The 27,582-nt window shown below is 39.5% G+C and overlaps 1 protein-coding gene across 1 annotated transcript; it reads left to right on the top strand.

Annotated features, from left to right (window-relative positions):
* The first annotated feature begins 147 nt into the window (after positions 1–147).
* Positions 148–27,582, top strand: ell (elongation factor RNA polymerase II). The gene is made up of 12 exons (XM_077584642.1): positions 148–353; positions 9,111–9,155; positions 14,836–14,957; positions 16,664–16,827; positions 17,859–18,109; positions 18,192–18,316; positions 20,370–20,451; positions 21,259–21,847; positions 23,706–23,769; positions 24,010–24,181; positions 24,272–24,316; positions 25,412–27,582. The coding sequence occupies exons 1-12, from the start codon at positions 219–221 to the stop codon at positions 25,514–25,516; spliced, it is 1,899 nt and encodes a 632-aa protein (XP_077440768.1). The 5' UTR covers positions 148–218; the 3' UTR covers positions 25,517–27,582.

The following is a 27,582-nucleotide window of genomic DNA, read 5'->3' as shown; positions in this document are numbered from 1 at the left end:
CTACTATACTACTACTAATTTATCTCGATGTGATTGACGCGTTTGTATGTGGGCGTGTCAATCAAAATAGGTTGACGTGACGTCACCAGGTGACGACAGTATTTGACTACCCAATTTCAAAGAAACAGTTTACGGTTTACGGCACAAGTGCGAGTGCGTGCGTGATCCGTGCGTGCGCGCGCGTGTGTGTAGCGGCGGCAGTGGGAACGGCAGCCAAGATGGCGGCGCTGAAAGAGGAGCGGAGCTACGGGCTGTCCTGTGGAAGAGTGAGCAACGGCAGCAATGTCTCCGTCTTCCACGTCAAACTCACTGACAGCGCGCTGAGGGCCTTCGAGGGTTACCGGGGCGGCAAGGTAAGAGCACCCCCGGCCCCAGCGAAACGAGACATTTCGGGTTGAGGTGAGGTGAGGTGAGGGAGGGGGGTTTGTTGGAAGTGTGTCCGCGAGGGCTGTGACAGGCGGCGGCGGTAGTAAAGACGGAGTGCGGAGGGGGTGTCGGTCCACACCAACTCGCTCACCCCCCTCTTGAGCCCCGACAGGCGGCCACACCAGGGGATTTTAGCGGCCGCTCGGTTCTCCCTCTGAGTCGCTTGACTTGAATGAGGCAGCTAGCTTTTTTTCCCTTCTTTTTTTTAAACAGCAACACTCAGACTTGAGTCTGAAACCTCCACTGGATAATCGATCTTTATATTTTATTTGTTTGGGGTTTATTTTCCCCTCTCTGGTTAGTTTGTGAAATATCATATTTCATTCCAAACTTGTTTTCAGAAAGTTTGTTAAGCTGTCAAAACATTCTGGTGAAGCAGCCAGCAAGTGGCCACACCATCAGTGGCAGCTTCTTAAATTAAACAAAACTAGTGTCCAGTAGAGCGGTGCGGCCTTGACTTACGATTTTAATTCGTTAAATGATCACCCCCTCATAACTCAAATCGCCTCAAATCCAATCTCCTCATTGAAATGAATAGAATTTCTATTAATCAGTTCCAAACCCTCCTCCCCATGCAAATGCAAATTTTCATTATTGACATCTATCCATTAAATATAAAATGGAATAAATGCTAATGTTAAAAAAAAAATCACCTGGTTTCATGAGGTGTAATTAAGCCAAAAGGCTCATACGCTTTTGTACATTTGTGTATTGTGCCTTTAAATGGCGCTCTCCTACTATGCACTCTGTAGCAGGTGTACTGTCTGTCTTTCATTAGCAGAGGTTCGGTTTTTGTGATATCGAAGTTATTTTCTCCTAAAAAAATTCAAGTTTCCAATTTTGACAGATCAACTCCCTTGAAATATAAAGAAAAAGCAAATGACAGTGACATTATTCAAAACTTGTCCAAATTGGCCATTTAAACACAACTCTAAATGGACTTGACATTATGATATAACATTTTAAATGTTTGACAGTTTAATGTCAATAAATTAACCATCACCTCGTCTTCATTGCATTTCAGCAGGATATGGAAATCACACACACACACACACAAAAAAAAAAAAGATTTTTGATGAAGCCCTAGCAGAGTTACTGTTAACAATGCTTGGCTTTTTTTCTTCTTCTTTTTTTTTTGTCTTGAATTATGAACATACAGTAAATGTGAGTTACAAGCGCTAGATGGCAGTAGCAAACTTCGCAGTAGTCAGCAGTTTGGCAAATATTGAACAGTTCTTCAAAAAAGAAGTCAAATGTTTTCCACTAAACTTTTTAAAAAGACATTTGCATGTGATGTATTTCACCAAACGCCACACATAACTCTCTGTTTGAAAGTCTGCTAGCTTAATGCTAACACACAATGCAAAACGCCCTCGGTAAGCTAATGAAACTAGCCTCGATGTTACCGCGCTGTGAGCAGGGCATTTGAACGCAAACGGTGCGGCGACACGTCTAACATTTCAGCCTCTATAAATATTTGACAGGGAAAACTTGGCTGGTCAGGAGAAGGAGGCCTTATCTCCTCATGCAATGTTTGTGTACAGTGCCACTAACAGCTGATAAGAGCCAACTACCAATTGCAGTGGCTAATTACTAGCTTCCTATTTAGTTTTTGTTCCTTTTTGAAATATTGATCATATTGTCACGCGAGCCGTCTTAGCAAGTATTTGTTTAGTCTAATTCACACATGTTGTTGTAGCTATGTTAGATTTTTTTTTTGGGGGGGGGGGGGTGAAGAATTTTGAACCCTTTTTACAGTATTGTCATAGTAGCTGCATTTGATAGTATGAAAATAACTTTTTATTTTTATTTTTATTTTTATTTTTATTTTTATAGTGTTGTAGCCAATTTGGTGGCATCAAAGTAACGTGATGTAATCATTGTAGCGGAGTTGACGAACATTTTCAAATAATGAAAAAATTTTAACTAGATTTGATGGTATCACCTAACACTTTTTTTTACGATATTGCCACAGTAGTCAATTTGTTGGAAATATTTGGTTATTTGGACGTGTAAACATTTTTCATTTGCCGAGTTGGCAGATCATTTGGTAGTCTGTAAAGGATGTCACGTTACGATACTCTCAAAGTAGCTGATTTGGTAAGAATGAAGAATTTCATGGCATCAAAATATTGTAATTTAATGGTATTATCGTAGCACTATTAGTGAAAATGTAAATTAGATGTAGTTAAAATAACACCTTTTCACAATATTGTCATCATGGCTGAGTTTGCGCGAATTTCGTAATATGACATGTTTATGGTATTGTCATCAATCATCATAGATATGTTTCTAAAGAATTTGTTCACATCAAACAAACAATTATTTACAATGTTGTCAGAAGTTGATGAATTTGCACAAATTCGGTAACTTCAAATGAATAACTTTTACCTTTATCGTACAAATGATTGAAAACCGATGGTGTCAAAAATAAAATCTTTCTCTAATACTGTCATAGCACAGTTTTGTAATTTTATTATCAAAACAGCATCTTTTTTTTTTTCTAATAAACTGAGATTGAAAGAATGCCTTGCTCTTAGTACCCTTCTTCTTCACTTGCTCAGCTACTATGACATGACAACCAGTTGTAAATGATGATGTTCTTTAAGTAAGGACAAATTCAACAAAATACATACACCACCCATTTGAATTGTATTTTGACTACAACATTTCACATTTACATATGCAAATGATTTAGCATTAGGTGCAGAGTCAGAAGCATTCTGTGTGGCAGCAAGACGACCGTGGCGTTTTGATGCTTCCTGTTTGAGACGTGACTGTCGGCTGGTCGCGCTCTCATTACGACAGCAGCGGCAGCAAGCCGGAGCTCGTCTTCCTGCTAGCCGGCTGTGTTATAAGCGACAAGTGAGCCATTTAGTCCCCCGGTGCAAACTCAAGGCGACTTGACCACAGTTTTGGATTTTCATGTGAGAGTAAAGTGATTACATAACTTTCGTCTTAAGCTTTTTGTCGTCTGTTTATATGAGCAATAGGGGTGTGCCAAAAAATTTTAAATTGTCCCAAAATCGATTTAATTTAAATTATTTTATACGGTCTTCCCTTTGTTTGTGCGTGCCTTTATTTGGAGCTCTGTTCATGTTGTACCTGATTTGGCCACTTGGGGGCGATGTGGTTCCACGCGGTCTAATACGCTCTTGTAGCCACATTAGAGAGTAGAAGGAAAAAAGTCACGATTAAGTTATTCCAATAAAAGTTGTTTTTTTGCAGTGTGGAGCCGTTCTTTTGAGTGATAAAAGTGGCGCGCTAATTAGCATTAGCGAGTCAGACTGGAGTAGATCGTTCCAATTCCTTGCACATCTATAGATTGGAGCAAAAAAAATCATTGTCAATCAAATCCTTTTGAATCAAAAAGCGTTCTTAATCGAAAATCGATTCTGAATCGAATCGCAGACCCAAAAATCGGAATCGAATCTCAAACATTCAAAGATTCCCACCCCTAATGAGCAGTGTTTTCATGGCCGTTGGTGTGTAAATTAGCAAAAAATCAAGTAGGCAATGTTGTTAAATTTTTGTGAATAATGCTTAATTATTAATGTCAAAATTCTGAAATGGGCATTGATGGAAGTGTAGCATACGTTAGCATTGTTAGTCCTTGGCAGGTTTTCTGTACCTCTCAGCTTTCCGATAAAGCGAAGAATGCATTTCCTGGCTGCAGTATTATTTTTTTCCTTAAATTTTATCTCGGGTTCAACATGAAGCCCTTTCACACTGTCATTCGAAGATGGCTTTTCACAGATTATTCGCACCTTGCTGTCCTGTATGCAACGCGCCGATGTGGCGTGAGAGATTGTAGGCGCCCTGTGTGTGAATTTGCCGCTATCAGATGCGTAACCACGTGCAAGGAGCCGCAAACGGAGTGTTACGTTTAACACTCGATGCTGCCCATAAATCCCTTAGCATTGAAACCCGGCAATTAGGTTCATGCCAATGACTTCCTCTTCTAATGCCGCATTTTTCCACTTTATCAAACTAAATCCTGTTTTTGCAGTTCGGTGTTTTGTTAAATAAATAAATAAATACATACATGCTGTTTGTTTGTTTGTTTATTTATTTATTTATTTACAAATGGTGAAATCCAGTTATATGGGAGGAGGTTGTTTGCCGTCTGCTCACACGGTTTTCAGAAAAAAATAGCTGTTTACCTTTCTTGGTATTTGTCATTGGCTTCACTTTCACTTTTTATTTCATTTGAATCGCTGGTCATACACACTATAGGGAATGATATGGGAAGAAATGGAGATGGGCTTGGTTGGGGGGGGGTGGTAGTTTGAAGCGGGTTAGCATGTGCCACTGAAATGGTTCTTTAAGGAATGCTGACTCTCCAGTTTCAGCTGATCATGGGACACGAGAGCGAGCGAGCGAGAGAGAGAGAGAGATGACCGTACCCGCTCGGGCCAAATAGGACTCGAAATGTCACAGTAGTCCTCAGTCTTGTGTGGCGACCTTCTCACAAGCGATCGCGTCACCCCCGGTGCGGCGGCGGCGTACACGCCAGATACGTTCCCTGACCCGCAACGCGGAAGTGGTGGCACGTACGTCACGCACACGCGCTGCCTCGGGCGTGCTCTCAGACTTGAGCGCGATGCCAGCAGAGTGAGTTTATGCACACGCAGGTTTTGTTTTCATGATAAGCCCATTAGTCCACTTTTAATGATGTTCTGTCACTCATGAGGGAAGTGCTAATCAACCAATCAATGGCCAGACTTGTCTTAATGATTCCTTGTTTTTTTATTAGCATAGGCAGAATAGATAAATGGATATAAGGATGGACTTTGGCCAAAAGAGTCTTTGTTAGATTAACACTAGTGTGTCCATAACGTTTTGAATAATGCCATTGTCGTTTTTTTTTTCTTTATTGGAAGGGAGGGAAAATTCAAATCAGATTTTTGGTAGATATTTGACCTTTTTAGGCCGTATGCGCCAGCCCTAGTTTAGCATTAGCAAAAGACCTGACCTAAAAAAAAAAATTAAAAAAAAAAATTAAATTTTTTTTAATTGATTTGTTTGTTTTTTTTTAAAAAAAAAAAAGGAGAGCAATGATGATGTCAAATCGAATGAACAATACTGAGCTCTCCTGGGGAAAAAAAAAAAAAGCAAAAGACCTGGCATGCCATCCTTCAATCAGACAATTACAAATGTGATGATGTCTGTTGTGATGTAAATCTCGTATCGGCGTTAAATATAACAGCTCCGACTTCCCCGACAGGCCGATGTCGCCCCTCCTCAGGTTCACGGCTCTGCTACAAACTCAAGCTTGTAGTTGCCAGTGCGTGGCGGCGTCCACGGCCGTGTCATCGATCCCACGGTCCAGACCTGTGCCCCCGTCCCAAGGTTAGCTCGGTGGAACATTCTGGGATCGGGTCCCACAGAATAGTGGCCATGTCAGCAACCTATTCAAATGAACGAGCTGATGGTAGCACTATGTTTGCGGAGCCGGGAGGGGGGTGGGGTGGGGGGGCTGGAGTGCTAAAACCGGTGCCGAGTCGAGGTTTGACCAAGGAGGGTGGCTCCATGAATGGTCTGGTGTTCCTGGATAGGTTCTTGATGTTCCCACTGGGCTGAGCTTAAGAAGTCCAGGTCATGTTTGTAAATGAGAATTGGTTCGCAAACATTTTTGCTTGGTTAACTCGTTCACTGCCATAAATTCATAATACATTTTTTTTTTAAAAAAACAAGATTAATCAATGAATGAAATTCATTTTTGACGTTTATAGCCGTCAATGGCAATAAATGAATGAATTAATGATTGAATAAAAAAAAGAAGAAACATTCTAAAAAAAAATTGGGGTGTCAGGCGATTAAAATTTGTAATCATAATTAATCGCATGACTTCAAAAATAAAAATAATTTAAAAAAGATTAAAAAAAAAAGATTAATCAATGAATGAAATTAATTTTTGACGTTTATAGCCGTCAATGGCAATAAATGAATGAATTAATCAAATCGGTAAAATTACCGAATGATCAATACTGAGCTCTCCAGGAAAAAAAAAAAAAAAAAAAAAAAAATGAATGAATTAATGATTGAATAAAAAAAAAAAAACATTCTAAAAAATTGGGGTGTCAGGCGATTAAAATTTGTAATCATAATTAATCGCATGACTTCACTAGTTAACTCACAATTAATCACACATTTTATATCTGTTCTAAATTTACAATAAAAAAATCTAGGTTTTCATACTCTTAACAAAAGTGGGGAAAATGTTAAACTAATAGAAGTAGTTTAAATTAATTTTTGACGTCTATAGCCGTCAATGGCAGTGAATGAGTTAAATACAGTACAAATAAAAAAATTAAGTGAAATGGTCTGTTGTTGGAAAAATTCATTATGAGCATGCATTTATTGGAGTGAGCATAGCAAGTTTGATCAAAATTGTGACACAGAATCTACTGTATGTAAAAACGGCCACACAAAAAACAAACACATTTCCCTTTAATGTCTTATACTTTAATTGCATATACTAATTGCAGTGTAGTTTGAAACAAAACTGATTTTTGATCTATGTAAAGGTATTTCTCCAATATACCTTCAACAATATTTGTTTAGATTTTTTTTTTGCATCAAAATTGCCCAAAGCATGAAGAAATCTGTATTTGAAGAGCATGTTTTTTTTTTCCAAATGTTTCAACATAGAAAAATATAACTTCTCTATTCTATGTTGAAGCAAAGTATCGGTTAAAGTTAGCCTAAAACCTGACTTTGGTAATAGTTGTAGTTTTTTTTTTTTTTTTTGAAAACTTCTTGGGTGGTGGCCAGTTTACATGGGTGGGCGGCCCGCCCAAGTATTAACATGTTGTGGGAAACACTGATTTCTGCAAATTCATGCTTTTTTTTTTTTTTGTCTTTGTGCAATCGTGAGTAAGTGAGCTGCTTTACAATTTCCCAGCATTTCCCACCAAATGTTGGGCCATAAATTAATTAATCATGCAGTTCATTTTGTAAGCAAGGTGCCGTCCGAGCAAGAGCTGTCACACGGCCAGCGAGGTTTGCAGAACCAGGCTTCACTTAGTCTGTCAGGAATGTCAGGGCAGGATTTGCACCCAGCTCTCTCTCTCTCTCTCTCTCTCTCTGAATCCAATGACGTGAATACGATTCCTTTTGTTTGGGTGCCCAAAACCGATTTCAGCCAACAGAAGCTCTGAAAATGGACGTTTTGCTGAATTGCACTGATTTCAGCGTCCTAATACCCAGCCGCTCCCGGGTGCAAAATGGGCGGGTTGCCTCGGGATGGAAGGGCCTAAAAAAAAAAAACGGCGCCAAACAAATCATGCGAGTGACTCGCTGATTTTTCAAGTCGAAAGTCGCAATGCCTTGTGACTGCCGTTAAACGAAGCTTTTGTTGCATTTCATGCGTGACCTTAGTTGGTCAACTATACATTCCGGAAAAAGCGGGTTCAAGCTAAAATCATGTGAATTATAGGCTTGGCAGAAGAAAGATTAAGCTTGCCCTCGCGTGAACTTTGATTTCATTCGAACCAACCCGGCGTGGAGGGGGAACAGCCAATTTGACTTCCTCTTTGTGGTGCGCGTGTGTCCTCACTCTTTGCTGGAACGGGAGTCGGATTTCTCATGCTTTCTTCTGCAAAAAGTTGTTTTAATTGGGAGACATGTTATGTGCATTGTTCAAAATTTGTTCCTCCTTCCGTGATGAAGCACAAAATGTCAACAAAATCCTTAATGTACTTTGCAAAGACGGGATGACGTTTTTATTTTAATTTTTTTATTATTTTTTTTAAATGGTCACAAATGATTGCGTGTCACAAATGATTGCGTGTCACCAATGGACCTGACTGAGTCGATTCTGCTGCGTGCGGGGCTGAAAGTATTTGGAAAATGTCAGTGGCTTGCTCCCACTGTTGTCTGCATGAAGGACTCAAATCATCGGTCATGCGTCTCCAGGACGCGGTGATAGCAAACTTGGCTGGCTTATGCTCACACTTTTCGATTAGATTAATTGCAGTTTATAGATGTTATTTGCACATTGATATAAAAGTGTTGGACTGCTGAGCCCATTTGAATTCCGTGCTCTCTTTGTAATCAAGTTATTCAAGTTTAGGACTGGGTATCGATTTTAATTTCCTGAATCGATTCAATTTCAATTCACAAGAGTTAAGTTTGATTCAATTTAGTTTTTTTTTTCCGATTTGATCCACTTCAGTTCACTCTGATATCAATTAATTATGGAACAATAATTCTTCTTAAATGTCAAGGACATGATAAAAACTGTAACAGTAACTGGTCAAATGATTTAGTTTTATTAATGAAAGTAACTCGTTATAATCACTCGAGTGTTACACAAACATTGAAATCAGCAAGGATGAGATGGAAATATTTTGATAATTGTAATTCAATCATTTTAAATATGAACTAAAATGAATCTGAATTGTCCCTAAGTGCAATAAGGGCAGGTCATTCATAAATGTAATAAAATACTTTTAAATTCATGTGAATTTTGAGAAAATATACTTTCTTCTTAAAAAAAAAAATGGGGGGAAAAGAGACTATTTATCGAAATTGGGAACAATAGGCAAATCCATTGAATTTAATTGTTGCAACTCTAGATGTAATTGACATTCATGGAATTATTTAAAGAAATGCATTGTGATGATTGTATAAATTGAAAGTGGTGACATTTGTCTTTTTTTTTTTCTTTCTTATTTTAGGTCCTGTCATCACAACCATTAATCACATTTAATGGAAACCAAGGGGTAAGTCATGCAACCAACCACACACACTCAATGAAACAACCTTTTTTTTTTTTTGTCATTGAGAGTAACCACATGAAGAGAACTCCAATCTGCCTCAATTGCTTCAAGACACCATTTATCAACGATTCGTTGCACAATTGGCAGCGTTATTTATGATCGATTAAACATTTATTATATATATACACACACATGCCTGTATTTGGATGAAATCACTTTGACACGTTGCAATTTCTTTTGACAGGTCAGTCGTTTAAATTTAAGTCGAAAACCAAATTTCAATAAGCTGTCTTTAAGATTAATGCGTTAGCCACTCAGAAATCGAGGGTAGCGTCAAAAAACGGAGCTATCCAACCGTCTTTATGTTAACAAAAAAAAATATATATATTCTTATACATTTATCTGAGTAGTTTCATAGTTGTCATATGCACAAATCAGATGGTTTGACACGTTTGTGATTGGAAGTTGTCATCTATTAATACATCCAATTCCTCCTAAAGGGATGCGGCAGCAGACTCCCTCCATTTGGGAAAAAAATGTGTCGCTGCTCGAGGGTCAGAATGTTCGGCACAAGTGTGAAAGCGGCTAAATGACACAGCAGATGCTTTCGCGACACCATTACAAGCGTTCACTCCCAGCTTTTGACTCAGCTCATGCAAGCCAACGCCAGCATGTTTCCCGCATAAGGAAGGCAAGAATAAAAAAAATAAAAATGGGGGGGGGGGTTAACGTGTGTAACCGCAGATGTTGTCGCATGAATGAAATGATCCGCCTCCCCGGCAGAAATGAGGCAGGTAAATCTGTCTCTAATGCCGCAGCAAAGAATGTTGAAAATTAATTTAACCCTGGAGAACCCACGGGGTCAAATTTGGCCCCTATAAATTCTGCTACTCAAATAACAGACCTTTTTTTTTTTTTTTTTACAAATTTAACTTCAAAAATCCAGAGTGCCACTTCTGACCCCTGCATGGGGCCATCTAGTGGATGAATATTGCACTTACATGAGCCAGAGTGGTGGTGACAAGATGGCTGACATGCTGTTTTGTTGAGCTGGAAATCAATCCAAACAAAACCATCTTCTCAGCAAACCATCAGATGATAAAATTGTGTTTTTTTTGTTAATCTATTTCATATCATGTTGCAGAATGCCTAGGAGTATGTTTTATATATATATTTTGATAAATTAGCAACTCTGAGCTAGTTCAAAAAAACAAGGGTTAAAATTGAAAAAAACATATATTTTGGTGTTCAGTGAACTTATAGCAAATTTTTGAAAAAAATTCCAAATAAGAAAAGGGTTCTTGGGTTCTCCAGGGTTAAGAACCCGACACAGTACGGACGGGTATGCCATAATCTCACACGATCCTGTAAACTGGGAAGGGCCCAAATTTAACTCATTCACTGCCGTTGACGGCTATAGACGTCAGAATTTCATTTTAACCATTTCTATTAGTTTAACATTTTTTCCCCACTTTTCTTAACAAGAGTTTGAAAACCTAAAACTATCAAAGTCATGCGATTAATTACAATTAAATATGTTAATCACCTGATGCAATTAGAAGAAGAAAAAAGAAAAGATTATTAAAAATTAGGGGCGTCGATAATTTTTTTTATTTGTAATTAATCGCATGACTTCACTAGTTAACTCACGATTAATCAAAAAATTTACATCTGTTCTTAATGTACAATAAAAAAAATCTAGATTTTCATACTCTTGTTAATTAAAGTGGGAAAAAATGTTAGACTAATAAAAATAGTTCAAATGGATTTTTGACGTCTATAGCCGTCAATGGCAGTGAATGAGTTAAAAGCCAGTTTTCAGAGATGCTTGCTTACAAATCTCAATGTAACAATAGTCACATTTTGAAATGGTCTACTTCAGTTTCATGATTGATCCCCAAGCGAGTCATGACGGGAAGCGCTAGCGCTTTTACAGGAACATGTCGAGTGTCACTCGGCCATCAGATGTAGCGTTTGCTCCGTAATCCCAACACAATCGTTGGACATTGTTAGCCGGTGTAACCCATTCGTCTTTACCCCATTTGACCTTTTGTCCACATGGCGCATCCATTGTCGCGCTCCCACTTGTGTCTCTTTGGTCGTCTGTGTGGCCATTTGTCCTTTTTCTAATGAGTCCATCCTGAAAAGAGGTATTGTTTTCCTGATGCCGAGCAGAATGAAAAGATGAGCAGACTTGCAGGCACGACAAAGCAGGAGGGGGCGTTTGGACAGCCTGTTTCAATCCACTTGTACCAGTAGCCAAAGCTATAAACAGGGCATTGTTTGTAGACAGGATGTGCCGTCTCATTTAGTGTTTTTAGTCATGTCTTAACACTCACCTCGTCTGTTTTGTGGTTGCCGTGAGTGCATTTTACTTGTACTTCTGCGCTAAATCAAAATTGTTAGCTTACCCCGTTAATGTGTTTTTAGCTGCCGTATACTCTATTCTCTCAAATATGCCTTCTCCTTAACTTACCTTTTATACCTCAAAGTAAATGCAGTAGAATGATGCTGACCAAAGGAGGGTGGCTCCATGAATGGTCTGGTGTTCCTGGATAGGTTCTTGATGTTCCCACTGGGCTGAGCTTAAGAAGTCCAGCTCATGTTTGTAAATGAGAATTGGTTCGCAAACATTTTTGCCTCATTCACTGCCATAAATTCATAATAAAAATATAATTAAAAAAAAAGATTAATCAATGAATGAAATTAATTTTTGACGTTTATAGCCGTCAATGGCAATAAATGAATGAATTAATCAAATCGGTAAAATTACCGAATGGTCAATACTGAGCTCTCCAGAAATTTTTTTTATGAATTATTGATTGAATAAAAAAAAAAAACATTCTAAAAAAATTGGGGTGTCAGGCGATTAAAATTTGTAATCATAATTAATCGCATGACTTCACTAGTTAACTCACAATTAATCACACATTTTATATCTGTTCTAAATTTACAATAAAAAAATCTAGGTTTTCATACTCTTGTTAACAAAAGTGGGGAAAAATGTTAAACTAATAGAAGTAGTTAAAATGAATTGTTGACGTCTATAGCCGTCAATGGCAGTGAATGAGTTACATACAGTACAATTAAAAAAATAAAGTGAAATGGTCTGTTGTTGGAAAAATTCATGTTTGTAAATGAGAATTAGTTCGTAAACATTTTTGCTCAACTCATTCACTGCCATAAATTCATAAAAAAATTATAAATTAATTAATTAATTAAAAAGAAGACATTATTTAAAAAAATAATTGGGGCGTCAGGCGATTAAAATTTGTAATCATAATTAATCGCATGACTTCGCTAGTTAACCCACAATTAATCACTCATCAGTCATTTTATATCTGTTCTAAATGTACAATAAAAAATTCTAGGTTTTCATACTCTTGTTAACAAAAGTGGGAAAAAATGTGAAACTAATAGAAAAAGTTCAAATGAATTTTTGACGTCTATAGCAGTCAATGAGTTAAATACAGTAAAAATAAATTACAAAAAAAACTGTGAAATGGTCTGTTGTTGGGAAAATTCATCATGAGCATGCATTTATTGGAGTGAGCATAGCAAGTTTGATCAAAATTGTGACACAGAATCTACTGTATGTAAAAATGGCCACACAAAAAACAAACATTTCCCTTTAATGTCTTGTACTTTAATTGCATATACTAATTGCAGTGTAGTTTGAAACAAAACTGATTTCTGATCTTTGTAAAAGTATGTTTCCAATATACCCTCAACAATATTTATTTTCATTTTTTTGCATCAAAATTGCCCAAAGCATGAAGAAATCTGTCCCCAATTTGCCATTTTGGCCTCAACAACAACAACTTGGCGCTCTCGTACCATCTCTGAGGACAATTCCAACTCCTCTCTTACGCCCAGCCATATTCTGACTATTCACACTTACAAATTGTACGGAATGTACGCATGTGATGAGTTCGGACCCGGGAGACATTTGGTGTGGGGGAGCCTTCGCTCTCGACTCATTCTTTACAGTGAGTCACCGAGTCAACTGCGTCAGTCCTCTGTGGCTCCGCCTCCCTGCATCACAATCATTCTCGCGTCCATCTCCCCCTGGCTTCTGAGTTCTCCGACTCAAATTGCAGCATTACATTTTATATCCCTGTAATGTATAGCTGCGCGGCCGCCAACCAACACTCTCTGCCAAGAACGCTAACATTTCAAACCTGTGTGATTTACGTCTTTGCACTCACTGGGTCTTGTTTTTCCTCTTTGGTTTGTTGATCAGTTGAATTAATGGAAAAACGACAATGTGCATGCAAAAAGCAAACAGTCTCGGACTCCTTTGTTGCTTTTTATGGTAAGAACCAGCGTGTCATGCACTGCTAGAGTACGGCAGAATGGACAGGAAATAAAGGACATGTATTTATAGTGGACCACATGCTGCCTTCTTCACACGCGTCAAGCCCTTCAGTAAACAGAGTTGAGCCGACTTGCCTTCGGACCGCACGTCGGCACCTTCGAAGGTTGAGGAATATATACTGCACGTAATGCACTTAGTGGAAGATGTCAAACCATGGGCCAAGCTCCCATTTGTTAAGATTAGGACTTTTTCGGTCGGTGCTGGATTTCACTTTTCTTTCTCTTCTTTGGTCCTTCCTCGGGTCTCCCGACGGCCTCACTACTCTGGCTGGAAGTGTTCGGTTTTGGTGATCGGTATGGGATTTTTTTAATAGGTTTTAGGTGAACTAATGAATACGCACACACACATACAAAAAAAGAGAGCAATGATGATGACATGTCAAATCAGTAAAATTACAGAATGAACAATACTGAGTTCTCCAGAAGAAGAAGAAAGAAAAAAAAAAGATTATGACTTTTTGCCCATAGCAAATAATGGGAAAACCGTCGGCAGTTGTTTGAATTACATTTTATTTTATCATACAAGGTTAAACATGAGAATATCCAATTGTAGAAATAATAAAAGGCTTAAATCATGAAGAAAACCTGTTTTTTTTCTCCACACAGATCTACATAGTTAACTCCTGTAAAAGCTCGAGCCTTAATGCTTTTGAATGTGAGGCCACTTAGCATAACAGCCAATGCATATCTTTTTTCATTATGTAGCATTGCACCATTTATACTGCTACTTCTCAGGCTAAAGAAAAAGTGCTTGACATCCACGTATTCACTTTTTCACATGTTTTTTTTTTTTTTTTTTTTGCTACAAATACACTTCATATGGAGCATCACAGATGTGTCATATATAACAAAAAGAAACAGAGACGGATACTTGTCATAGTTTCAAGCCAGAAAACTGGAGAATGGAAAAGCAGTTGTGTAGCTTTAAGAGCCTTTCCTTGTTTTTTCAGTAAGAAGAGTCCTGGAGCACATTTGCCGAGGCCCTGGGGGCGGATCTTATATAGTTAGTTCAACTTCAAATATGACATGTTTTAATTGTAATGAGATGGAAAAGAACAAATATTACATGCATTCCCACGCTGTGTACAAAGCAGACGTTTTCAATTATTTTGCATAGGGAGGAAAAAATGATCCTGCCATATATCCTTCAATAAGTATTATTTTCAGCCTGGAGGTTCTTTCATGCTTAGGCCAAGATGTCAAGATAAAATCCAAATGTTTCCAATTATGAGCTGTATCTCAGCAGTGAATCTTCTTGGATAAGTCACATGTTCATGTCGCCGTTTTCTCCGTTTGCCTCTTGCAGAAAATTTCAATACCACGGTCAGAAAATTCCAATGAACTGCACACGTTTACTTTCTACATGTCCAACGTGGGCCGAGACAACCCGCAGGGCAGCTTCGACTGCATCCAGCAGTACATCACCAGGTGAGGGGGGGGGGGGGCCACAAACGCAACATCATAAAACATGTTCCTAAGTCGCTCCTGGCATATCAACCCAGCAACGGTTAGTAGCGTGTGTGAATCCACTCTACCTGCTGTCATGCAACTTGGGTTGGACAGCGGGCGGAAAGGAGAGACTTTGGAGCAAGTCAGTCATGCGTCAAGACTTCAAGAGGGTGGAAGTGATACAAGGAGACATGATAGTACACTGGAGGAGGTGGAAGGTGGATGTCACATTTTGGGAAGTGGAGCTGGAGTTAGTATTGCGCAATAGATTCGTTTCAGCAGCTGATTTAAAATTGGTGCGGACCAGGAACGTCCTATTGTTTAATTCGGGATGTCACATTTACAAAGCCTACACACCAAAGGTGGGATGATACAGATAGCACACTTTATGGTTCGTATCTCGGGTTTTTGGGTTTTGTGCATAAAAAAAAAAAAAAAAAAAAAATCTTTCTCAAAATGACCTCTCTTTTTTCTGCCTGTCAACCAAAACGGCATTTTGTAGTGTTCTGAATAAAATAACTTGTGTGGTTAATTATTACGACTTCAGCAGCAACTCAGTGGTGGCATCATTCTTTAGGGCTGTTTTTCATCAGCTGGAATTGGGGCTATAGTGAAGGGGGGGGGGGGGGAATTTTCAACAGTTCCAGCTTCCAAATACCTGTCAGGCATCTGCTTGAAATCCATAAAATGTCACGAAAAGTCTACTGGAACTTGAACTTATTTGTGGTTAATCACAAGCACTTTGTGTGCTCGTGTATGCTAACTCCCGTTCAACATGAGTTTGAATGTACTTGGTCAATTTCAAAACACAGCCACATCCCTGGTTGTAAGGGGGGTGCAGACTTATGCAACCACTTTATCGCAGTTTGAGGTCACAAATAACGGCGGAGTTTTTGGGGGATATTTACTCTATTTTATAGTTTTTTTAAATGACACAAAAGCAGCATTTTAGCAGGGGTGTGTAGTTTTATTACGTAAATTGTACATCTACATCACGGCTAGAACATTTGTCGTGTCACCCAGCGCAGTGTCAAGAGCGTGTAAGCGATACCAGGAGACAGGCAAGTGTATTTAAAAAGATGAAGTCAGTAGGACCACTCCTCCTCGAGCCCTACAAATTGACCTCCAGCTGTATGTTGTCAAGTATCCTTGACACTTTTCGCACCAAAGCACCTTGACATGTGCCCTCATTGCTGTCCCACTTTGCAAAAAGGAAAAAAAAAAAAAGCGCTGACTGAATCAAATGAAATTGGAACTGATACCAAAGCTAGTAAAAAAACAGAAAGTCGATTCACTCCACTGAGCGCAAACTCTCTGTCCCTAAGCACGAGGGTCACGTGGCGTTCAACCACATGGATCCTTATCAACGCACCGAGCGTCAATGTGAAACCGTAAAATGACAGCGCTCGGCCTCTCGCTGCCCCCCGGCATCTCATTCGCTGCCAAACTGTCAGAATGGAAGGCGTGAAGGCGGTCAGACAGAAAGGCATTCGGTGTGGAGAAACCCACACACGTGCGGTAATTGGGAAAGTAATGGTTGTCTTTGGTTACAATGTGAAACTTGTCCTTTATTTAAAAGTTTTGTCTGTAATAACATGCTGTACTTTTTCCCCCCCCAATTGAATCTTTGAGTCACCCCACCCTGTTCTTCTTCCTCTCACAGTCGCTCCTCTTTGTTTTGGCAGCGAGGGTAGCATTCAGCTGGATTGTTTGGGCGCCATCCAAGACAAGATTACCGTATGTGCCACGGACGACTCTTACCAGAAGGCCAGAGAAAACATGGCCCAGGTCGAGGAGGAGACGCGGAGCAGGGGGGCCATCGTCATCAAGCCCGGCGGCAGATTCGTCGGTGAGCGGCGTTGCCTTTAGAAAAAAATGCCAGGACGACAAAACGCATCATTAAAAAATGAAAATATCGGAATGCTTGTAGGGAATTAAAAGAGGAAATTGTGCATGCTGCAGCCTCCCAAGCTGTCTTGCTTTATACCACCTACACTGGCCCCCTTTGAGATGTTTTTAGACCACCACCATTGTGTACAAAATGCAAGCCACAGTTTTATCTGGAGCATATCCATATTTGATGTTAGCGTTTGACAACTCAACATGGGAACAAAATGGCACACCTCTCAAAAGTCATAAAATCTAGAGATGAATCAAAAGTTTAAAAAAAACAACAATGATGATGACAATAATAATAATAATAATCTGCCTCAAAAAGCTTAAACCGTCATGTGGCGTCATCAAATCTCATGAGACTTTAGTCAAGATGCACAACATACTGACAATCGTTTTCCCAAATTACGATCAGTCAACAAAGTCCGAATTGTCGGGCATCTCTTGTTTCTCAAGTCATTCTTTTTTTTCCCCCCTGGAGAGCTCAGTATTGTTCATTCGGTAATTTTACCGATTTGACATGTCATCATCATTGCTCTCTTTTTTTTATTTATTTATTTATTTATTTTTTTAATTTTGTATGTGTGTGAGTGTGTATTCATTAGTTCACCAAAAAGCTCAGTATTGTTCATTCGGTAATTTTACCGATTTGACATGTCATCATCATTGCTCTCTCTTTTTTTTAATTTTTTTTTTATTTTGTGTGTGTGAGTGTGTATTCATTAGTTCACCTAAAACCTATTAAAAAGCTCAGTATTGTTCATTCGGTAATTTTACCGATTTGACATGTCATCATCGTTTTTTTTTTGTTTTTTTTTTGTATGTGGGTGTGTATTCATTAGTTCACCTAAAACCTATTAAAAAAAAATCCCATACCGTTCACCTAAACCGAACACTTCCAGCCAGAGTCAAGTCTTTCTTTCTAACTGCAGATCATTCCGAAATGTAACCCAACAATATTGTGGCTCCTCCTCCTCTACTCTTCAGGCAAAAGGGTTCAGATCCGGAAACCGGCATCGGCCCTGTCCGACGTGGCCCCCTCGCGCAGAACCTCTCGGCCGGTCATCATCTCCAGCAGCGCGGTCAAGAAAGCCAGCGCTCAGCACCGGCCGCTCCGAGAGCGCCTGGTCCACCTGCTGGCCCTCAAGCCTTACAAGAAACCCGAGCTGCTCCTGAGGTTGCAGAAAGACGGCCTCTTGCAGTCCGACAAAGACTCCCTGGACAGCCACCTGCAACAGGTCACATGCGCTCGCTCATGGAACGTGCCACAACTTTATTTCTCAGCTACATCCTTACCGGTGATCTCCTTTCATTTAATAGGTGGCAAACTTGAATGGGAAAGATAATACGCTCACTTTAAAAGACTTTTTATATAAGGAAGTTCATAAAGACTGGCCCGGATACACGGAAGGAGACCAGCAGCTTCTCAAGAGAATCTTGTTCAGGTAGGATTGCTTTTATTTGTAACCCAGTTGGCACCATGAATTTGGATTGGATGACAATGTAGTGATTATGATGCACCTGATGTGGTATTCATTTAAAATTGCTGCGTTGGTTTGAATTACCAATCAGTCTGTAATTCATGATTTATTTATTTTATTTTTTTTGCAATTAGCACGTAATGCACCAAAGGTGTATTTGAAATAGAAAATTATTCAAATTAAAATTTGATTTATTAAAATTACAAGAGTAAAGTCGTTATGTTACAAGTAGTATTCTTTATTATTATTATTATTATTATTATTATAAAATTACAGGAAATTATCATAGTGTTGTATTTTCCTCTACGATAAATTTATATATTTTTTTTTTTTAGTTATTATTCAAAGACTGACGTTGTACCATTATAATATGGGTTTAATTTTTTTCTGAGAAAAGTGGTGCTATTACAAGAATAAATGTATCTTTTCATATTAAGGCACACAGGATGCCTGAAGCTGATTTCCTCTGCTGGTTTCACATTGAAATCTATTTTCTGCACAGTTATCAGATGTTCTGTCACAGAATGAACTGTAAGGCTCGAGCAGACGTTCGTCAGAACTGAACTCTCGCTTCAAAGCAAACACTTGTTGCTACCAACCTGTCCTTAAAACAAAAACCTAGGCTTATTGTGTACCGGATGGCAAACGAATGGAAATAATTTACGCAGTGTCATTTTAATAATACGTAATTATGGGTGTTTAAAAAGCACCTTTTGTATTTGTGTCCGCCGAAGAATGACTTGTGACATCAGAGCAAGTTATTATGTTTATTGACATCATGAGCTGTTGGCTTTCTTCCCAGTGGAAAAAATGTAGTTCCTCAGGATCTGCTAGCAAGGAAAGGCTAGCTTCCAGTCGGCTATATATAGACCAGGCAGCAATGCTCAGTTCAGTTGAGAGCAGACCTCTGCAAAAGTCACGAGAATTCGATATCTCCTGCAACCCAAACTATGATCGAAAACCGCTAACTGTCATTCTGAACTCACTTTAATTATTATGACCTGCACTTCACCCTTTACCTGCACAATTATTTATTTTGTTTTTAATGTATATTTTCGCACCAGGTCTGAGAGGACTTGTAATGTCAGTTATGCTGTATGTCCTGTACATCTGACAAATGAATGACCTTAGAACATTACCTTTACAGAGCAACGGCTCACAGATTAATCTGATTTTAAAAAAAAAATGCACCAGAAGTTATGAGTAAAATGGGGGCTTTTGCATTTAGTGTGCCTTTATATTGAATCGAACAGGTGAGCTGTTCACGTCCACTACTGCCTAAAGCAATATGCACCATTTTAGGGGAAAGAAAAAAAAAACAAAAAAAAACACAAATAGGTGTGAAAATATTTGTTTTTCAGTTTCGACTATGTTCTAACATTAGTATCAACATGACCCGTTAAAAAAAAAAAACATTCATCCACATTTCCACCTTTTTCAGATTCCCTGGTAGATTGAACTAGTGTATCAAGTGGATTGTATTTTCATGTATACACTGTTGCCACGCGCGCACACACACACACACTCCTCCAGCAGCTATCAGTCACGTAGGACGAGTACAGCAACTTGACTGTAGTGCACGTGATGCAAGCGAGTTCCAGCACATGCTGATCTCTGTGTTTTGTGTGTGCATGTGCACTGTGCGTGTGTGTTTGTGAGGTGGCAGTAGTCCAAGGTTCAGCCATATGTGTCATTTGACTGCCTCTATTCTGGCCCCAGCACACACAAAACACCCACAACGGGTGGGTCACCACATATTTCTCTGTATATAAAATCCCCCCCAATAATCAGCCGTGGCCCATTTACCGCATTATGTTTTTGTCCGCCTGTAATAATAAGTAGTAAGTCCAAAAGCTCTATTCACAGCAGCGGACTTCCGGTGTCTGTTTGCACAGTTTGGCAACACTAACGCAGCTCTTGTTAGACCAGTCGCAGCCCGTCTGAATCATTGTGGTGGAAATATGGTTGTGAAGACGCAAAGTCAATTATTGGTGACGAATGTGTTTTGTTCTTCCAGGAAGCAGTGCCAGTCTCAAAACAATGCCGCTCCTCTGCCAGAGAGCCCGCCCAAGGAGCTCGCCAGCAGCTCACCATCTCAGGTGAGCGTGCTGCTCACATCCAAGACCTTGCAGGCCGTTTATGCTATGATGTCATGTCATTTTGGACAAACTTTTATCAGAAAACAAACATTGTTGGAGCCTGCAAATGCAAGTAACAGATGATTTTGACACCGAAACCATAGTCATAACTGTAAACGCTGTGCTTATTTACCTGTGGCTTTTATAGACGCAAAGTGTTGCTGTGCTTACTGGGCACACTTTCACGTAGCAACACGACGTCCCAAAATAATAATTTGACGTGTGGTAACGTCGGCATCTGGCGAGTAAAACGAACCCTGCTGCAGGGCTTGGAGACTTCAATGTGTGGGAATGAAGGAGAAGAATCTGTCTCACTATTAGATTACAGTCATTTCTGGACTATAAGGCGCTACTTGTTTTACTTTACCCTGCGGCTAATACAAAGGTGTGGCTTATCCATCAGATCACAAGGGGGCGCACTATAAAGGAAGCACAAGTGAGTCCAAATACAGTAACATTAAAACCCCTGCGGCTTATAGTCAGGTGCGGCTTATAGTCCAGAAATGACTGTATATCAATATCTGGAACTTGTGACATAAAAAAAGACTTGTCAGCCCATCAACAACTGCATTCAAAATAAAATTTGAACAAGCGCTAATAACTGGGGATGTTGTTCAGAATCAACCCATGCAACCGCATTCAGATCTTATTTTAAATGGCAGTAAAGTCGACACACACCTGCCGCCATTTAAAGTGCTTCTGAAATCTCATATGTTTATAAATAACCTTATTATTGACTCGGTTGTTGACATTTAATTTTTCCGCCAGAAACGTCCTGTTGCAGACTTCATTGACCCCCTCGCCAATAAGAAGCCGCGGATATCGCATCTCGCCAGTAAAGCCGCACCAAGTCCCATCAACGGCAAGCTCGGCTCATCCAGCGGCAAAGGCGAGGCCGGCGGAGCGCAGCCAGGACTCGCCGCTCACTTGTCGGACGGCGCGCTGACGTCCGGCTCCCAGCCGCTCGCCATGCTGGATATCCCCCGACCGTTCGAAGCACTGTCCGACGTCAGCAACGACTCGAGCCACAACGGCAGGGACTGCGACGCCCAGGAGACCACGGCGGAGAGGCTCGGCCAAGCGTCGTCGCTTCTTCCGGCGAGCGCCGCGCCGCCCGTCGGCGCCTCCCCCACCGCGCTACCACGCGGCCAGAGTCCGTCAGCCGCCACTGGGAGTAAAAAGCCCAAGAAAAAGTCCAAGAAGCATAAAGACAAGGAGAAGAAGAAAGACAAGGGGAGAGCTCGAGGCCAAGAGGAGAAGGAGCGGAAGAGTCCGCACTCGTTGCCTGAGCCTGATCGAACCTGTGAGATGAGCCCAGAAAACCTCAAAAGCAACAGTATTCCACTCAAAAGCACAAGTGAGTAGCAAGTGTTCTCGTCCTGGAAATGCAGCCTTCTTTTCACATTTGAGCGTGAAAGATCATCGATTTCACTAAAATGGTCAGAAAATAATTTCTTTATGACAAATAAGATAACTTTATTCATCCATCTATGCCAGTGACGTATAGCGTCAGGCAGAACAATAAAATGCACTTCCGTTAATTTACTTGTGTATCCACCTGTTGCTATTCATCCAAAAGAATCACAACTTGCTGTTCAAACAGGCCCAGATAGTAAATATGTGCTCATTATTATTTCAGTATACATATGTGCTTTTTGTGACATTTTCCATAATGTAAACAAACTGAATGTGGCTTGGCCGTGCAGTGTCGAAAACGTGATCGTCACAAAGCAATTGGAATGCAATCAACTTTGACAAGATTGCCGCATCAACACCCCCCCCCCCCAGCCTCCCCCAATATAGTTTTATTTTGGTTTTCCCACTTTGTTGCCATCTCCAACTAGTACAGTAGTATCCCGTTTAACAAATAACTCTTCAGGGGGTGAGTCATTAAAGGGCTGATGCACAAACACAAAAATCCATTGATTCAACCCCATAGTTTGGTCTCATAAGATAATATATTGACACTGTGATAAAGTAACACGAGAGACTCAAAGCCAACCCTCATATGTTGTTTCATTAGTCATCACTGTGAGTGATTCATCTTCAAGTGTGTGACTCACTGATTCAACAGAGACCTCTACTGGAGACTTGTACTTCCTGATTACAGCCAACTTGCTATTGTTAATGATGCAGTAGAGGAAAACCTTCAAAGTTGGACATTTCTAAGCTATGGCTACTGGCATGAAAATTGGTGCATAGCTACAACCCATCTCCATCAAATTATTGGGTGGAGTAACTTGATTTTTTTTTGTCATTTTGCAAGAGAATATGGCAAAGATGACCTCTTTTGGATTGTTTTTACAGAAGTTGTGGTTTTCCTCAGGTGTTTCCTTTTGCTAAATGTAATGATTTTGGACATGGATGATACTGGATATTCGTATTGGATCATACTGTTTGCACTTTAACTCATTCGCTGCCATTGACGGCTATAGACGTCAAAAATTCATTTGAACTATTTCTATTAGTTTAACTTTTCTTTTTCCACTTTTGCTCACAAGAGGATGAAAACCGAGAATTTTTTTTTTATTGTACATTTAGAACAGATATAAAATTTATGAAGTGAAGTCATGTGATTAATAACAATTAAAAAATGTAATCGCCTGACGGGCCTAATTTGTAAAAAAAAGAATTTAAAAAAAAGCTGAGTTTAATCGTAATTAATCGCATGATAATTTTATATCTGTTATAAATGTACAATAATTATTATTTTTTTAAATAAAATGGAAAAAAAATGTTAAACTAATAGAAATAGTTCACATTAATTTTTGACGTCTATAGTCGTCAATGGCAGTGAATGAGTTAATCCACCAGTGAGGTACTGTTATCAATTTCAATGGTTGGATCTTGGGCAGTATCATGTAAATTGAAAGGGAAAAAATAACTGGGATTAGCAAGAATGTTAGTTCAATATCAGTAAATCCAAACACAAGTTAAGTTTATATAATGTTTCATTTTCTCTATTCATTACGTACTAAAATGAGAGGTTGACAAAAAAATATTTGTTCTCGCAGCTAATAGATAATCTAATGTCTATTCTATCACGTGGTTGACGGCCATTTTGTTTGCTTCCATACCGTGAGATTCTTGTGGTCAGACCTCATAAACTCAAGAGCGCCATATTTCCGATTACCCAGCAGTCTTGAATGCAACGTGAGCGTGCGCTTGTTACGGAGTTCCCAGCTCATGTTCATATTACTGTCATTGTCTTTCAGCTCTAAACGGAATGTGCAACAGTTCCAGTATTTCATCATCTCCGGAGGTGACCGACTACTTATTGTAAGTACTTCAACAATGTCACAGTTGCTGTTTTTCGTTTCAAAGTAGCATCGCAATACTTTTCTTGTCAACAAAGAAATCATCCACCAGTCACAAATGTCATTGCATTTCGTGCTGCATGTTTATTCCCTACATAAAAAAAAAAAAGGTCTGCTTGACCATTGTTTGATTGCGTTTGACTTCCACATCGTTTTTTCCCCCGCAATCGTTCTAAGCCTTTCTCTTAATACGCCCGCCTAGGAAGTACACCGTGATCACGTCTCCAGAGCAGCGTCAGAGGTATAAAAACGACTTCAACTCCGAGTACAGCGAGTACCGCGGTCTGCACGCTCGCATCGAAAGCATCACCAGGCACTTCTCCGAGCTGGACAACGAGCTGAAGAAGTTGCAGCAAGGCACAGACAAGTACAAGGTGACCATTCTGTTGGGAAGCGGCTAATATTTGCGTAGCGCCAGCCAACATTCACAAAACAAATGCTATCGTCTGTTCTGTCCTTTACAGACAATCCACAATCAGATACTCCAAGAGTATCATAATATTAAAAAGGTAGGTTTTTGCCGGATGTAATACTTGAATTAATGGGGTTATTAGAAATATAAATACTCTATTGTGTTTTTATAGAGTGCCTTTTGCTGTTTAAAAAACATTTTATTAGGAGGCTGTTGAACCAATTTAAGGCTAAAGAGAGAATTACACTCTAAAAAAAGAAATGACCTACTTAATTGAATTACTTCGAGTGGTAACACAATTTATTTAAGTTAATCCAAGTTACAGGGATGTGATTTTTCCGCTAATTCGCGGAATTCCGCTTTTTTTATCTCCCCCCAAAAAAAAAATTTTTTTTTTGTAGTTCATTGTGTATGCACATGACTCCGACAGATAACATCTTCTGCTATAACAAAGACATTTGTGGTATGCTCTAATATGAGTTACTTTTCATTTGGTCATGATACAATTATTTGTTCATGAAATTTGAACTCTTCAACATTATTTATGTGTTAACTTAGTAATCACATTAGTTAGATATGATGATATTCTCAGTGATAGTTTTTAAAAGCAAAGACAGTCCAATGTTTTTGAATGTGACTGATTTTGAGTTGACTAAATGTTAAAAATAAAAACTAAACTAAAAAATGTTGCCATTTTATATGGGATAGTTCAATATACATTGAAAATTTATGCTGTTGTTTTGTCTATTTCTTTGTCATGTGAGTGCATTGAAAGTACTTAAAAACACGGAAAACCCATGAGCTTCGCCCCCCGTGTCCCCCCACCAGGGCACTGCCCTGGACCTAGCTGGGTGCCAGCGGCCCCCAGACCCCCGGCTAAATTTTCAGATAATTTCACTTTGGTCAAATCACATCCCTGAAGTTAATATATTAAGTTTCATTAATTATGAGGTCATTAAGATTAATTAATTGAGTTCATCTAACTTGATATATTAATTTGGGATAATTAAATTGGTCATTTCTTTTTTTAGAGTGTAGATTAATGGCAATTCCATTGATTTCAGTGCGGAAAGAATATTTCAGATGAGTGTTTTGTGTTATTTGCATGGCCACGGAATGAATTAAACTCTCAAGGTACCACTGTACATACATCTACACTTGTTTTTGACTGTGGTCTTCCTGTGCCTTGCAGATCAATCCCAACTATAGCCAAGAGAAGAACCGCTGTGAATATCTGCACAACAAACTGGCACATATCAAAAGGGTCATCGGCGAGTACGATCAACAGCAACTCTGAAAGTAAAAGTACTTATTGGGATGAGGAAAAAGGAAAAAAAAAAAAACTCTGGAATATTATTTTTTTGCGTTTGGACAAGGATGCTCTCATTTAGGCCAAAGGCTCAACATGAGGACTCGAACAAGGACGCAGAATCTTTGTCCTCTCTTTACTTTTCTTTTCGTTGTGGAAGATGTCGCTGCCAGGCCTAGTGAGGCTTTTTTTTTTCTCAGCTTCTAGTGAGAGAATCAGGGAATTAAAAAAAAAAAACAAAAAAAACTAAACAAAAACACTTCTTTCCAAGGAGATGTCTGTCCTGCTTTTGAGACTGGGAAGTGCAGGTCAAATGTTTAAGTTCGGAAAAAACAAAAGGAAACGGTCTTCCCCGCCTTATATATATTGAGATGTATTTATTTTCACAGCCTCAACGTGATGATGGGGAATATCAGCGCTTTTTCAAGGCCGTCTCTCCTCATTTTGAAATTCAGCCAGTATTTTATTCAGAAGCTGCCTTTTGCCCTTCATTCTTCTTCTCTCTTTAAAAAAGAGAGCACGCACATGTCGATGGAGTTGCACGCCATGTTTTTTCCGGAAGTCTTAAAGTCTCCCGATCCCTTTATTCACCAGCCAGGCTTCACGCTCGAGAAGAGCCGCTCATCCGCTGGTGGCCAACAGAGAACCGGACCCAATTTTAGAAATGGATGAAAGAACCTCCTTTTTTAGAAAACGCATTTAAACCCGCAAAAAATGCACTACTAATAAAAAGTTGCGGCTTTTCAGAGAAATGTCAGGATGAAGCTAAAACGCACCGTAACCTTTTACAAGTCAACTTGACCAAATGTCATCTTGGTCTCATGATGTCAAAATGTGACCGGCATGATGAAGGTGACTGTTTAAATGCCAATTCTGATCCATTCGTGGATCAAAGACCTGTTGGGAATTTTGCCAATCCACTCCCGAGTAGTTCAAAAAGTACTGAAACGGTGCTCGTGCGTTGAAGGTTAAAGGTCATTTCAAGTTACCTTGTAAAGGCTTATAGTGCATTTAAAAATCCATCCAAAAGCCCAGTGACTTTTTTGCGAATATCATCACAATCATGCATTTATAGTATGGCAGATGTCTATTTCCGGTCACGTTGCGTCCGCACGACTGTTAACATGAAGCCATCCATCCTCCTCCGAAACAGACGTTTGGCCCCTTTAACACTTTTTGCCTTTTTCCCACCCCCAAAACTTGATGTCAGACAAGCTCGCAGAAGAGCAAGTCCAGTCCATCAGTCTGCAAACTGCATTGGGAGATCCTTTGTGTCAGGGGTGGGGAAGCCTGCAGTCCATAGGTCAAGAAAACTAGTTGGGGGGGGGGGGGGGGTACAGTGATGAGAAGCCCTCAAAAATGATTTAATATAGTAACCCAAAATGGCCCCCTGATAGGATAAACATCCCCTGCTTTATGTGAATATGACAAATCAGCACTTTTTTCTCCTTCACCTTGCTGTTATCTGTGAGGGTGTTATTTTTTTGTTTTGTTTTTTGTCTACGTGAATATTTTGTCATCGGAGCGCATGCTTTGTGAATGAACAATCTTTGCATCTTTTACCAGGAGCAGAGCATATGGATTTTGAAAAAAAAAAAAAAAAAAAAAATCTAAGTTCCATTCCTATGTGATCTATTGAACTCATAGGATTTTTTTTTTTCTTCTTCCTTCAGTGCTTCTTTCCCCCCATGTGGGGAATTTACAACACTGTTTCTGTTTGCATACTGACCTGTCCTGGACTCTGAAAATCCATTGTGAGTGAATATTCAGCCACGCAGGAGTGATTGTGCCAAAATGGCTCTGTTGTATACATTTTATTTTTCCTGACCCTCTTTTCTTGTCTCGCTGCTGATGTGCAAGCAAAAGCAAAGAAAAAAAAAAGGGGGGGTGGGGGGTTCGCTGAGGGCACACGGGAGGCAGATGTGTCTGGAAATGTCAGCGCTTAAAACCCAAAGCACGCTTTTTGAAAACCATAAGGGACTGGGACTGAAATGAAAATCTTTTGTTCCAATAAAAATGATTTCAAATCCTGATTGGTCAAATTCCCACCCATA

This window comes from Vanacampus margaritifer, chromosome 13 (assembly GCF_051991255.1).
Source record: "Vanacampus margaritifer isolate UIUO_Vmar chromosome 13, RoL_Vmar_1.0, whole genome shotgun sequence".
Taxonomy (NCBI): Eukaryota; Metazoa; Chordata; class Actinopteri; order Syngnathiformes; family Syngnathidae; genus Vanacampus; species Vanacampus margaritifer.
The sequence above is the reverse complement of the archived record's forward strand: the minus strand, read 5'-3'. Positions and strand labels throughout refer to the sequence as shown.